Source organism: Mobula birostris, chromosome 6 (assembly GCF_030028105.1).
Source record: "Mobula birostris isolate sMobBir1 chromosome 6, sMobBir1.hap1, whole genome shotgun sequence".
NCBI classification, from domain to species: domain Eukaryota; kingdom Metazoa; phylum Chordata; class Chondrichthyes; order Myliobatiformes; family Myliobatidae; genus Mobula; species Mobula birostris.
The window spans coordinates 41,529,774-41,545,721 of NC_092375.1; the positions used below are offsets into that span (position 1 = coordinate 41,529,774).

Here is a 15,948-nt window from a genome sequence, read left to right on the forward strand (position 1 = left end):
AACATCCACCTAGAAATAATATTTATTATTTTGTCCATTGTGCACCACATGGCAGACCTGTGCTATTTTCATGTAATCAGACATTGAAAAGCAAAAGGGCTAAACTCATTTTGATTTAAGCTCACATTTTAACAAGCTATCAGATTCAACAAGTAGACAGCTCAGATGCCCGAGGAATATTAAATTCATAATGCTGAAAACATAACGTGAGAATTCATAACAAGAAAATCATGTCCTCATAGGTACTGCTGAATGCTTGCTTCCGGTTATTAACTTCTTTTTAAACATGATAACCAATCAATCCCTTATTAAAACAATGCACAAAATGTAAACAACTGAATCTTTACCTTAATGTCAAACATATTTTCTGGACCATGGATAAATGAAGAAAGTTGTGTAAAGAACAATGTGAAATTCCATTTATGATATATCTATAGATCAGTTCTTAAAGATAAAACATGCATTATTGTAATCTTAATAAGGGACACACAGCTTGTCAGAATAAAATTATTTACTTGGGTATACCGTTGAACTTCTTGGCATAAAGCTTTTTTGTCAAATATTTCACATTATAAAAATAAAAAAAATAATTACATGGCAAAAAAAAGTTTCTCCCTCAAATTGTCTTCAATTTCCTGTCAATCACAGAAATAGAATAAGACTGGTCCAATAGAGTGCAACATGAATTAAAAAGGATGCGATAGATTTTCAAAACAACATTTACAAAAGAAATACTTTAAGATAAATATATTCTTAGGATACAAATTTAGAGTGTAAAGTTGTTCTTTAAACTAGTGCAGAAATTCCATTTACTCATAATAAACCTTTCTAATGATAGTTTAATCTGTTGAAAATTTTCCCGTACATTCCTCATGCTAACACTTCTGTTAAGGATGCTTTTAAACTGGACAACACTGCAAAAAGCATGTCCAAATATAATAAATAGATATTACAACTGGGAATTTTGCATGGATCTGAATCTGATGTGACATCTTTGTTCAAGGCTGTAATGCACATCCCTAATGTCAAGATGACATTATCAATCCAACAATATCACAAATTGGATTCATTGTAATAACAGCAAAATATTGGTTACATAGTAAATTGTCACCAAATATTTAAAAAAAATAACAACAGCCTAGTGAAATCATTAATACTGAAATTGTGCTGTTAATGGGAAGAAATAAACTACAGCTGCCATTTCATAAGAGGGAAGTTAAACAAGATTAGTCAACTAATGCTTAAAATGGAGTAAAACAGAATGAAGATCCAATCTTTCAATTATTTATTTTGTTCAAATGTTGATTTCAGATCAAATCTTGGCCCAAACAAAACAAGGGGCACAGAAAATACCCTATTCCTTAAGAGTAGTTAATTCGTCCAAGACTAAATTGTCCGTGTGTTTTGTCACACCACTTATGCAGCACAGCACCATCTCTCAGGAGATGCAAATAATTGGTTTCAATCACTGATTGCAGAAATCTTCAAAAAGTAAATGTCTTATTTAAGTTTTCAACCTCTACTCCAGTTGTATCTTGGACCAGTGCAAATTTATATCCTTGGAAGAAATAGTAACAAGTACCGATGGGCAGAAAATTGTACTAACCAACTACATTTCCACAACTATGAAAAAAAAACAGCAAACCAAATACAAAGATCGCGAGTTATCTGCGCTGCAAATACCATTCCTTGACAATTATTTACATGTGCAAGCAATAACATGATGTCTATCTTCAAACTTTGTTCTTAAACCTAAACCTGCAGTGTACATCGTTTGAAATTTAATACTAGCTAAGTGATCAGTGCTGCAGCAAGAAAAATGAATGACAGGGCAAGCTAAATGGGATATCATTTTGTTGCACCAACTAAAGACATCGCCTTCAAAAAAAATATATATAGATCACACTGCCTCCTGCAAGTAATTTTGGTGACAACCAATTCTGGTTCTCATAGCTTTACAGATCTTTGTTGCATGCAAACTGTTTCTTCCCTTCACATTTCAAGTTTGAACTTGCTATATTAGATGAACTCTGCTGCAAGCTAATACCAGAATATAAAAACCTGATGAATGTTTTTTTAAGGGAAAAAGGACTGGTTAGTGGAACCTAGGTAATAATCTTGTTCTGAAAGAATTGCAGTTGTTGCCCAGAACATCGCTCCTAAGTGGTGAATGAATTCTACGTAAACCGAACAAGCAAATAATTTTGGTCCCAATGTATGCAGCACACTATAAACACATTTCTCTAAAATATCTTAAAAGTACAAAGACAATAGAATAGGTTCTATAATAAACCTCTACTCCATGACTCCCCAATGCACTTATTGTAATACCAACTATATAAAGTTCAACTGCTAGAACATTTCCTATTATTGACTTGCTGATTTTTCTTATGGATACAGTATAATTCTATATCAATCACAGCTTTCTCAACATTATAACCCCAGCAGAATATTCAATTTTAAAATACGAAGCCTGAAACCTCTTGTACTTTATGTTAAGGATTATCACAAAATTAACTAGTGGTTCAGAGATCTTAGTCTCTGGTCTCTTTTGTTGTAATGTAAAAGTGAGCAGCAGAAAATTGTGTCCATAATATCAAGGCCAATTATATCTCAACTGAACCACAACAAGGATAGATCACAACAGTGTATAACTGTATCATTAACTAGATTATGTGGAAATGAACATATTATTTGATGGCAATTCTGGGTAGGCAGTCCATCAGTTTACTTCTATTAATGTTCCACTAGTTTGAATTTTAAAAAAAATCAGCAGTATTAAACATCACAATAGAAAGGAGCGTCACAGCAAAGGATGCATTTAAGATGGAAGAGTCCGGTGGTGCAAATTTGCTCAGATTTCCCTAACCCCTATTTGAATGTTTATATACATATCATTATTATACACGCAAGAATATAATCTTCATATTTAACATTTTGTATGGTTCACAACTGCTTTGTAGAAAGTGTACTGTCTGCGAGTACATGCTTCCCTATTCACCAACATACAACCTTTTGCTAATAAGAACTAATCAGCCATCTGAACATGTTCTTACCAGCATACTGTAGGTATGTATTTATTATGTTTAGATGTGGTCCTTTCTCATCCCACCACAAATCCCCCCCTCCCTCCCAATAAGCTCATCAGTCCCAGCAGCCCTGGGAGAAGTGTGTGTGCGTGGGGTTAGTAGTCCTCTCTGTGAACGTGCTTACAGTTGAAAGCCCTCCATTTGAGCTTCATGTGGTTGAAAGATGTATTGCTGTTGATTAAGATCAACTTGTGGGACAATGGTGGTATCTTCCTCCTCTTCTGTACCAAAATAATGCTCTATTAGATCAAATGCTTTTTGATAAACATCCTGGTTTTCATGGCTTTGCAGAAATTCTATCTTGTCCAAACCTGCAAGAATAAAATTAAAGATTTTGTTTAAAAAATAATGGAAGTTGGGTACAATTGGGAAACTGTTCTTTTCAGTAATGGTTTCATTGCAATTTTTTTGCCTTGTCTCCAAATACAGAATCATTAAAAAATTACTGACTGATGTAGAAATAGATGCATGTTCCTTAGTGTGATACAAATGGGTACAGAAATTGAAACCACAAACTAAAAGTAGTTTTATAGTTATTATAACTTTGCTCTCAGTGAGAAGTTCAGTATTAGCCAAATTCATGTGCCCTGACTTCAGGGATGCCTGGTTCACATGGAATTGATTTTAGTAACAAAAGTTGTATTCAGGAAAATGCTAACCTTTCTCTGCAAAATTTAGTAACAAAATATATTTGCATGTTAATCATGAAATTATCTTCTGCAAAGGGAATGAATTAGTATTAAACCATGCAAACACACAAAGTTGTGGACATGTTATGCTGGCGTCAGAAATATGGCAACACTTGTGGGCTAATCCAGCTCATCCTCTCACCATGCGCACTATTGATGCAAACGACGCATTTCACTATGTCTTGATGTACATGTGACAAATAAATCTAATCTTTAATAATTTTATGAGTACCATTTTACCAGTGCTGATAAGATCAGTGAAAATTTGATGAGAGCAACAAAATCAATAAGGGAATGGGGAACTTTAAATGCATTTTATGTTCAGCATAAATAAGCTCGATGTACTTTAATGTTAATGCTATCCCTACCCACATAACTGGCCTTTTTTCCCCAGACCAAAATATTGAGAACAGCAGGTTCACATTCATTGCCCCAATGGCAACCATTTGTGGTCCTGTAGATATATATCATCACTGCAAGTTGCAGTATAGAAGGAGTCCACATCAGTTCTATGCAAGAGCAATGTAGCTACTCCCACTCAATTCCCTTTCCTTAGCCTTGCAAATTCAGAGATGCAAGTCCTATACAGTATACCTAAACATGTTATTAATAGACATCAAGAAAACAGCCTTAAAATCTAATACTTGAGGATTCCCACCATATGCTTCCTTATAATCCAGAAATATATGGTTCAACATTACTACATTTTTGTCTCTAAGCAATTTTTTTCATACTGTTACTAATACAATTATTCCAAAAAGTTCAATCCAATGTCAAGTTAATTGTCACACTTCATCAAGCACCTTTTTAAAGCTCATGCACACCAAATTAAAAGCATTTTCATCTTCAGCCCTTTCAACATCTCAAAAACTCATGTTAACTGACTACTTGCTTTTAACAAGTCTGTCTACACTTGTCTAAAAGGGTGCTAATTTTATATCAGAGTACCTTTTCGGTCAGCTCCTCTATTATCAAGGCTAACCCAGTTGGCTTGTGGTTGCTAGGCCTATGCTTAGACCCATCCTTGAGAAAGCATGTGAAATTAACAATTCTCCAATTCTCAAGCCCCACCTTCATACGTCGACAGACGTTTGAAAGATTACATCCAATGTCTGTGCAATTTCTACCCTATTGTAGATTCTACCTTGACTGGGTGATTTATCCACTTTCAGGTTTTAATACCTCTGTTTATCAATCTTTAATTTACTGAGTATCCAACTTAGATTTTTCTTTACAGAAACACCAGCATCAGTTCTCTTGATAAAAGGAGAACATCTCTGATAAGCATTACCTCTCCTCTTATCACCTGTTTAATATTCACAAAAATATTTCTTGATTCCCTTCCATGCTTACTGTAAGTCTTTTCTCATTCTTTCTTTCCCCTCTTATATGCCCTCAACTTTCCACAATCACATATCAATTACATTTTTCAGACATCTTTTTCTCCTGCTTTACGTTATTCTCTCTTGGTCATCCACAGATGTCAGAGTTAAACTGTCTTACCTTTCTCTCTCATTGGACTGTATCTGGATTCACCTGCACCACCTTCTTCTGAAAGGGTTGTTATTGTTCCATTATAGTCTTATCTTCCAGTTCTTGATTCAAATTCACCTCAGCCAATTTTTTCTCATCCCACTACACCTAGCCCCTTGCCTTAATGTCAACTTTGACCTGAAGAATGGCCCATTTACTTCCCTCCCCAGATATTACAACTAAATCTTACAATATCATAATTGTTTCTTCTTAAAGCACCATTTCTCCAGCCACCCTTCTAAACTCACTATAAGGTGCCATCACATGTTATTTGGAGGCCGTCATCTTTAAGTTCCTATTTCTTGAACTCTTTCCTATTTCCTTAAAATTTGCCTATAAGACTCCTTCATATTTTCCCACCTGTTATTGTACTAAAATGTACCACAATTTCTGACTCACTCCCTTCTCTCAACAAAATAATCCACACCATCAATGCAAAGCTAACAAACTACTGGGAATTATACACTGAAAATTGCAAAAATGCCTTTCTGTTGAACCAATCATGAAACTTAACTATAAAAACTCTGACCATTGTATTTCAAAGTTCAAAGTAAATTTATTACCAAAGTACATACATATTACCTTATACAACCCCGAGATTCTTTTTTTCCAGGCATACTCAATAAATCCATTAGAATAAATTAAATACTGCACCAAACATGAAGATACAAAAAAAAATAATAATGAACAATAAGCAATAAATAGAGAACATGAGAAGAAGAGTCCTTGAAAGTGAGTCCATAGGTTGTGGGAACAGTCAGTGATGGGGCAAGTGAAGTTATCCCCTTTGGTTCAGGAGCCTGAGGGTTAATAACTGTTCCTCAACTGGAGGTGCGAGCCCTGAGGCTCCTGTACCTTCTTCCTAATGGCAGCAGCAAGGGAGCAGCTCCTAATGATAGGATGCTGCTTTCCTCTAACAACATTTCATATAGTTGTTCTCAATGGTGGGGAGGGGTTTTACCCGTGATGGACTAGGCCATATTCAATACTTTTTGTAGGATTTTCCATTCAAGGGAATTGGTGTTCTCACACCAAGCTGTGGTGGAGCCAGTCAATATACTCTCCACTACACATATACAGAAGTTAGTCAATGTATTAGATGTCATGCCGAATCTTCACAAACCCCTAAGTAGAAAATTTCTTCATAATTGCACTTACATGCTAGGTTTAGGACAGGTCCATCGAAATGATAACACCAAGGAATTTAAAGTTGCTGACCCTCTCCATCTCTGATCTTCTGATGAGCACTGGCTCATGGACCTCTGATATCCTCCTCCTGAAGGCAATAATCATCTCCTTGGTCTTGCTGACATTAAGTGGTTGTTGTTGTGCCAACACTCAGCCAGATTGTCAATTTCCCTCCTGTATGCTGATTCGTCACCACCTTTGATTTGGCTTACAACTGTGGTGTTGTCAGCAAACTTGAATATGGCATTGGAGCTATAGTCACACAGTTATAAGTGTAAAGTGAACAGGGGGCAAAGCACACAACCTTGTGGTGCAGTAGTGTTAATGGAGATCATGGAGATGTTGTTGCCAATCTGAACCAATTGTGGCCAACAAATGAGGAAATCGAGGAGCCATTTGCACAAGAACGTATTGAGGCCAAAGTCTTGAAGATTACAGATTAGTCTTGAGAGGGTAATGGTATTGAATGCTGAGCTGTAATTGATAAAGAACATCCTTTTGCATGTACCTTTGCTGCCTAGATGTTCCAGGGTTGAGTGAAAAGCCAATGAAATGGCATCTGCTGTGGACCTGTTGCTCCAGTAGGTAAATTGGCGAGGATCCAAGTGGCTTGTTTCATCAAGTTGACATGTTTCATCACTAATCTCTCAAAACACCTCATCACTGTGGATGCAAGTGCTACCAGACAATAAACATTAAGGCAGGTTACTACCTTCTTCTTAGGCACCAGTATAAGTGAAGTTGGCTTGAAGCAAGTGGGTACCTCAGACTGCCAAAGCTAGAAGGTACAGATCTCAGTGAACACTCCAGTGAGTTGATCAGCACAGGTCTTTAGTCCTTGGCCAGATACCCTGTCTGGGGCAGATGTTTTCTGGTTCACACACCTGAAAGCTGCTCACATGTCAGCCTCAGGGACTGAAATCACAGGATCATCAAGGGGCTGCAAGAGTACATGATGGTATCTCCAAGTTTTGATGGTCAAAGTGAGCATAGAAGGCATTGAACTCATCTGGAAGCGAAGTCCTGTTGTCACTTATGTCACTTGACTTAACTTATAAGAGGTGATAGCATTCTGCTGCAACTGTTTATCATCCTTTGTTTATTCAAGTTTAGTCCAAAATTGCCACTTCACCTGTGAAATTGCTTTCTGGAGATCATACTTGGACCTCTTGTAATTTTCTTGGTCACTAGACTTGACTGCCTCTGACCCAGCCCTCAGCAGATTGCGGATCTCATGGCTCATCCAGCACTTCTGGTTGAGGAAGACTGAATGATTTTGTGGGGATACACTTGTCTACAACTGTTTTAATACAGAACGTGGCAACCATGATGCATTAATTTCAGATCCACAGATGAGTCCTTGAACACAGCCCAGTCCATCGACCTGAAGCAATCCCGTAGCCTCTCCTCTGCCTCCTGCGACCACTTCTTTGTTGCCCTGATCTATGGAGTTTTGCACTTTAGCCTCAGCCTGTATGCAGGTAGGACAGCCAAGTGATCAGTTTACTGAAATGTGGTCTGGGCATGAAACGGTAGGCATTCCTTATCTTAGTGTAACAGCAGATTCTCTTCAATGCCAATGCCTTATAAAGTTTCAGTATTACATCCTTAATCTCACATTCTAGTCTTTTTAAAATTAATGCGAACATTGAATTTGTCTTTCTTACCACTAACTCAGCCTGCAAGTTAACCTTTAAGGAATCCTGCACAAGAAATCCCAAGTTCCTTTGCACCTCGGATTTTAGAATATTTTTCCCCATTTAGAAAATAGTCTACGCCTTCATTCCATCTACTGAAGTGCATGATCACACACTTCCCTATACTATATTCCATCTACTACTTCTTTGCCCATTCTCCAATCTAAGTTCTTCTGTAGAATTTGTGCTTCCTCCTCGCTACCTGCCCCTCCACTCACAACTTCGGAAACTTGGCCACAAAGCCATTAATCTGTCATCCAAATCATTGACATATAACATGAAAGGAAGTGGCCCCAGCACCAACCCCTACGTAATATCACTAGTCACTGGTAGCCAACCAGAAAAGGCCCCCTTTATTCCTACTCATTGTCTCCTGCCAGTCAGCCAATCTTCTATCCATGCTAGTATCTTTCCTGTAATACCATGGGCTCTTAGCTTGTTTATAAATGAAAAGAATAAGACTTTAGTGGTTTACCTTCTGGTCAAGGAAAGATGACTTTGTCATTAAGGGTACTTATACTGTTAAGAACTATCACAACAAGAAATAAAATAACAGGTCAGTTAAAAGCTTGCAAAGTTAACAGTCAAACATCAGAAATCAGCCAGCATCTTGTGGTCTTGTGGTGCTTCCCCAGTTCACATGGTATCTGGTTAAGCTACCACAGGACTGGCTGATTTTATCTTCCATGGCAAGGTCCAGGCCATCAGAAGCATGCTTTAAGCAATGGCTACCAGGCCATCATAAATTTCTTTTGAGAAATATTCACTATATTTCCAGGGAATAATTTCTTACTATCCACTTACAATTAAATTTCAAAGCGTCGATAGGCAGAGAATAAAGATAACGTATGTATTAAAGTAACTCATTTTGTAAAAAAAAAAGTAACCTAGACAATGTTCAAACTATCAATTAAACGTCCAAAAAATATTCTGGATAATTCTGCCACCAACTCACCATAGGCTTCCTCTATTAGCGCACAATAAGGATTTATTCCTGTACCATTCTGTTTGGCTTCCTGTTCCCCAAGTCGAAGGATATTTTCCAAACCATTCAAAGACACTTGAACGATTTTTGCATCCATAACAGTTAGCAGATCACATAATGGTTTAATGCACCCCAACTCCACTATATATCTGAACAAGGTTGAAGAAGAAATACAAATCAAACCCTGTCACCAGTCCAAGGAACTCCAAAAAGAAAACAAAGAACAGGATAATTATTTACAGGTCCAAGTTAAAACATTTAATTCTATCAAAAGAAATATGCTGATTTTGGAACGTCAATTTCTATGAAGTGCAGTTCCCTGACAGCTATTTACAGTGATTGTATAAGGACCTCCAGGAAATGCACTCTTCTCATTGCTCCCATCAAGGTGGAGGAACCTGAAGACAACCTGGAACCGCTTCTTCCCCTCCACCATCAGATTTCTGAATGGACAATGAACCCATGAACACTAACTCATTATTTTTTCCTTCTCTTTTTGCATTACTTATTTAATTCAATTTTATATGTACATATTTATTGTAATTCATTATTCTATTATACAGAATATTGCAATGTACTACTGCTACAAAACAACAAATTTCATGACATTTTCTCCAAATTAAATCTTACTTTGGTTCTGATTTTAAATATCAGACTGCATTTCTGTAGAAAACCAAAAAGTTGGTGCGGAGGAAAATCTTACTTGATCTGTTCAGGAGTTCCACCAGATGTTGCATTAGTAATAGCCCATGCAGCTTCTTTCCTTGTACGAAATTCTGCTGTCTGTAGAATGTTTATTAGGACTGGAAAGATGTTGGCGTCTATTACCGCCTATAAATGTTGGAGATAATACACAAAACGTTTACAAGATACCATACAACTAGGAATTAGTAAAATTATACATATAATCTTCGGGAATTTTCAACTTTCTAAAATCCAGAGACACCACTGTAAATATTGTAACGAAATTCAGCTAAACTCCTATCAAAGCATTCAGTTGTTACAGACACAAAGCTGAAGCATACCTGTATCTGTGCTCTGTTGCCGGCTGTAATATTTGAGATAGTCCAGCATGCTTCCTTTTTGATTGATTCTTTTGGACTGCTCAGTAAGTGCAATAAACTCTGCAAAGCTGAACAATTTAAAATTACCTGGAGAAAATATAAATAAATCAAATAAACCATGTCAAGGCAAGTTTAAAATGTGTTAATATTAAAAGCAATAATGAATTTAGGACACCAATCCTAATCCAAAATGTACCAGGCACATGTGATGGAAGAACTCACTTGAGGAAGTCATATTTTGCAAAAAAATAAAATAAAATAAATAAATTGAGATACAACTTCAGCCTGGTACTGTAAAACTGGGCTTGACTGTTCATGTGGTCCATAGAAGCTTCTGGATGTTTGATTTTCTTGGGAATTTACCAGCTGCTCCTCCTTTCCCATTCTCTTACCATTTTCAGTTGTTGCTCTTTAAACCATTATCCCCTTCAGCTTCTATAACGTCCTTTAACCCCCAAAATATAAATGTCTTCAATCCTAACGTGCTTTGGTCCATTTCCAAAATAGTCTACCTCTATACACATACTAGTTACATCTGTCTGCACAAGGAATGGTATTGAGAAAAGTTTCCTGCTAGATTAACAATATTTTATTGATATGTTCATACACTCTTGCTTCATATTCCACCATTCCACTTTGGTCCCCTTCCATATTTCCCAGTAATCCATGACACCATTTCCTTTAAATCTTCTGCTTTTCACCTTCCACCACTTACCTGAGTCTGTACATCATCACCTGTAACAATGTTTCCTACGGCACGCAAAGCTGGTGATATCACCTTATAGTCGCAATGCCTGTCAGAAAAGCATTAGAGAAAATGCATTTAAAAATCACAGATGAAGGTCAAGAGCTAAGGTACTGATTATTTTAAAATATTTCCTAAAGCACTACAAATGCGTTTCTACATATATCTGTAGCTTTCCTAAGACAATATTTTAGTATTAAAATACTAAATACTGGTTATAGAAGTTAGAAAGGATATAAGCCCGCAAGTAACTGCTGGATTTACTCAGCTGAAATATTGGAAAGCACTGGGATTCTCAGTGCTCCAACAGATCTACCTGAGATTCACCTGCATTTACATATTGGTGCATGATTCTTAAGTCTACTCAGGATTGTATGGCTGCAGGAAACAATGCAACAAACTCTTTAAAACAGAACTTTAAAATGATAGGGAAAAAAAACTCAAGTATAATAAATGTATAGTTTCTTTCTGAATGTCAGAGACATGAACTAAAAGCATGCTAGTTTAATTCGCTACATGTTGCATCTTTTATACGTGGATGGTAGAAGAATCAGGGTGGAATTGATAGGCATTGAGTGATTCAGTTACACGGAAACATAATAGGAAATGGATTGTTCTGAGAGCTGGCGTGGATTCACTGGGCCAAATAGGCCCCTTCAATGCCATAAGAAAATATGAAATCATTATAAAAGGATTTACGAAGGTGAAAAGCAGCTAATTCATTTACTCTTCATAAAAGTGGCTGCTATTCGAAAAACGAATTAATTGAATGTAAAGCACCTCTAGGAAGAGGTACAGTTGACGTATCAGGCCGAGACATCGACTGTATCTCTTCCTAGAGATGCTGCCTGGCCTGCTGCGTTCACCAGTAACTTTGATGTGTGTTGCTTGAATTTCCAGCATCTGCAGAATTCCTCGTAATTGAATGTAAAGTTTGCTTGGGACAACTTGCAAGGAGCACCAAGACACTTTGTTAATGGAAGTCTTTTCCCCACCCTTAATTACAAAGTTCATCTACCTCCATCAGCAAGTATACAATTAAAATGGCCCTGGAACTGCCATTTTGATATGCATCTATAAGTAATATATTTATTTTCAAGCATAAAACAAACTGCTAGAGGAATTCAGCAGGTCAAGCAGTATCAGTGGAGGTAGAGGGATGGTAAAAATTTCAAGTCAGCACAATGCAGCCTGCATTAGAAACTCCACCTCTAGATCTGCAGCCTAAACCACTAGGTATTTGAGCACTTTTTTTTTTGCTCTGATCTACTGCATCCACAGCTGCAAGTACTGGTTTGAGAATTTAAACAACCTCAACACAATTTTGTTTGATTCTTTTCCACTCTGCAATTGAACACTTGCCAAACTTTACCGTATTCAGATTCTGGCATGAAAAGCAGCGATCTATGAGTATGTCTGCTGTAATTCAACACACAACCACTATAAATGTAAAATGGAGAATCAGAAGGAAGCAGGTTTCTACAATGTCTATTTAGTTCTCAAATAGAGTTCAAAATATTCACAACATATGAAAGCTATACACATACACAATATAAGTTTATAGTCTTACACCAAATAATCCAAATTAAGATACTTGTGAAGATACTCACATTAGTAGTTCGACTAATCTTCTGCAAACCCCCGAGTCTATTACTGCTTGAATTTTATCATTGGGCCCATCAGATAAATACGACAAAGCCCAGCAGGCATCAGCCAATACATCTATATCATTGAGAAACAGCAGCCAGGATACAACACTGAGACATGGGGACACCTGGATTTAAAAAAATGAAAAACAATTTATGACCTAGGAATGTATGAATGAACCAAATGGACAGGTGATGGTTAGGGACCCGAGTCCCCCCAATCACAAACTGTTCCAGCTGCTATCATCTGGGAAACGGTACCGCAGCATAAAAGCCAGGGACAACAGGCTCTGGGACAGCTTCTTCCACCAGGCTGTCTGACTGATTAATTCATGCTGATACAATTGTCCTTCTTTTTGTACATACTATTTATTATAAATTACTATAAACTGCACATTTAGACGGAGACATAATGTAATGATTTTTACCCCTCATGTATGTGAAAGATGTAAGTAATAGTCAATTCAATGGCTGACAATTCATTTCAGCGACTTCAGCAAAGCATACTTAAGTGGTTACTTTTGCATTGAACATTTAGGTACTACTCCAGTGCCAACAATCTATGCACATAAATCTCTCAGATACTTAGCTGGTTTCAAAAATAATGTATCTATTCTAATATAGTACACATACTCTGTTAATAGGTATCCGTTAGTCTTGTGAGACCATGGATTTGCGTCTTGGAAGGTTTCCAGGGCGTAGGCCTGGGCAAGGTTGTATGGAAACCAGCAGTTGCCCATGCTGTAAGTCTCCCCTCTCCACGCCACTGATGTTGTCCAAGGGAAGGGCATTAGGACCCATACAGCTTGGCAACAGTGTCGTCGCAGAGGAATGTGTGGTTAAATGCCTTGCTCAAGGACACATACTCTGTTAAAGCGCAAACAATTTTGGTGATTTGTCAAGGGTATTCAGTGGTCACTTCATTAGGTACACCTGTTTGTTAATGCAGAGATCTGATCAGCCAATCACGTGGCAACCTCAAAAATTCATAAAAGCATGCAGTCATAATCAAGAGCTTCAGATCAAGCAAGAAAATGGGGAAGAAATGCACCAAGCAGCAAGGCTGCTCAACATCTCTACCCACTAACTCTATAATTATTTCCCATCAGTCACCTTATGAACAGCCTAGCGTCATATTATAGACATACAATCAATCAAAAGTTATCTTGTGTACACAGTGCCTATAAAAAGTATTCACCCCACCTCCCTTGGAAGTTTTCATGTTTTTTTAATATTACAACATTGAATCACAGTGGATTTTATTTGGCTTTTTTTGACACTGATCAACAGAAAAAGACTTTTGTGTCTTAGTGAAAACTACAAAGTGATCTAAATTAATTACAAATATAAAACAAAATAATTGATTGTATTAAGTATTCACCCCCTTTAATATGACACACCAAATTATCACCAGTGCAGCCAACTGGCTTTAGGAGACACATAATTAAGTTAAATTAGTTGAATGTGTGCATTCAAGATTGTAGTAAAAATACACCTGTACCTGGAAGGTCCAACTTGTCAGTCAGTATCCTGACAAAAACTACACCATGAAGACAAAATAACACTCCAAGCAACCCAGCAAAAAGGTTATTGAAAAGCACGTGAGGAGATGGATACAGAAAATTTCCAAGTCACTGAATATACACTGGAGTACAGTTAAGTCAATCATCAAGAAATGGAAAGAATATGGCACAGCTGTAAATCTGCCTAGAGCAGGCTGTCCTCAAAAATTGAATGATCATGCACGAAGGTGACTAATGAGGGAGGCCGCCAAGAGACAACATAACTCTGGAGGAGTTACAAGTTCAGTGGCTAAGATGGGAGATTGCACATGCAACAACTGCTGCCCAGGTGCTTTTCAAATTGCAGTTTTATGAGAGAGTGGCAAAGAGAAAGCCACTGTGGAAAAAAAATCTCACATGAAATCTTGGCTGAAGTTTGCCAAAAGGCATGTGACAGACTCTGAAGTCAGGTGGAAGAAAGTTCTATTATCTGACGAAACCAAAATTGAGCATTTTGGCCATCAATCTAAAATCAGACTTTGGCACAAGTCAAACACCACACATCAAAAACACACCATCCTTACTGTGAAGCATGCTGTGGGACTTGTGAAGGCAGAGGGTAAAATGAATGCAAAAACGTACAGGGAAATCCTGGAGGAAAACCTGTGCAGTCTTGTAAGAGAACTGTGACTTGGGAGATTGTTTTTTCCACCAAGACAATGACCCCAAGCATGAAACCAAAGCCATACAGGAATGGCTTAAAAACAACAAAGTTAATGTCCTAGAGTGGCCAAGACAGAGTCCAGACCTCAATCCAATTGAGAATGTGTGGCTGGACTGAAAAAGGCAGTTCATACGTGATCCCCATGCAATCTGACAGAGTTTGAGCAGTTTTGTAAAGAACAATGGGGAAAAATTGCAGTGTCCAGATGTGCAAAGTTGATACAGACCTATCCACACAGACTCAAGGCTGTAATTGCTGGCAAAGGTGCATCTACTAAATACTGATTTGAAGGGGTGAATACTTGAGTTTAATAATTGTAATAAATTTAGAACAATTTGTAGAAATTTGTTTTCACTTTGACATGAAAGAGGCTTTTCTGTAATTCAGTGTCAAAAAAGCCAAATTAAATCCACTGTGATTTAATTTTGTTAAAACAATAAAACATGAAAACTTCTGGGGGGGGGGGAGACATACTTTTTATAGGCACTGCATTTACATATACTGTGTATTTTTTTTATTACTATTGTAATCAAGTATTGTTTTTTGTGCTGAACAGGATCTGAAGTAACTGTATTGTTCTCCTTACACTTGTGTATAGGAAATGACATTAAATAATCTTGAAATGTGATCTTTGTGTCTCTATTTCCTGAGGAGACCGAGGTCCTTCAACATCTGTCAGACGGTTGCTGAGGATGTTCTATGAGTCTGTGGTGGCCAGTGCTATCATGTTTGCTGTTGTGTGCTGGGGCAGCAGGCTGAAGGTAGCAGACACCAACAGAATCAACAAACACATTCGTAAGGCCAGTGATGTTGTGGGGATGGAACTGGACTCTCTGACGGTGGTGTCTGAAAAGAGGATGCTGTCCAAGTTGCATGCCATCTTGGACAATGTCTCCCATCCACTACATAATGTACTGGTTGGGCACAGGAGTACATTCAGCCAGAGACTCATTCCACCGAGATGCAACACAGAGCTTCATAGGAAGTCATTCCTGCCTGTGGCCATCAAACTTTACAACTCCTCCCTTGGAGGGTCAGACACCCTGAGCCAATAGGCTGGTCCTGGACTTATTTCCTGGCATAATT

General features: G+C 37.6%; 1 protein-coding gene across 1 annotated transcript in view; it reads right to left on the reverse strand.

Annotated features, from left to right (window-relative positions):
- LOC140198986 (importin subunit alpha-5) overlaps positions 1 to 15,948 on the reverse strand; it is a 56,759-nt gene continuing 40,811 nt past the window's right edge. The window contains exons 9-14 of the mRNA XM_072260321.1: positions 12,601 to 12,764; positions 10,961 to 11,039; positions 10,207 to 10,332; positions 9,885 to 10,012; positions 9,152 to 9,330; positions 1 to 3,400 (exon numbers count right to left, since the gene is read on the reverse strand). Of these exons, the coding sequence (XP_072116422.1) occupies positions 3,210 to 3,400; positions 9,152 to 9,330; positions 9,885 to 10,012; positions 10,207 to 10,332; positions 10,961 to 11,039; positions 12,601 to 12,764 (867 nt within the window). The 3' untranslated portion in view covers positions 1 to 3,209. The remainder of the gene's footprint in view (positions 3,401 to 9,151; positions 9,331 to 9,884; positions 10,013 to 10,206; positions 10,333 to 10,960; positions 11,040 to 12,600; positions 12,765 to 15,948) is intronic.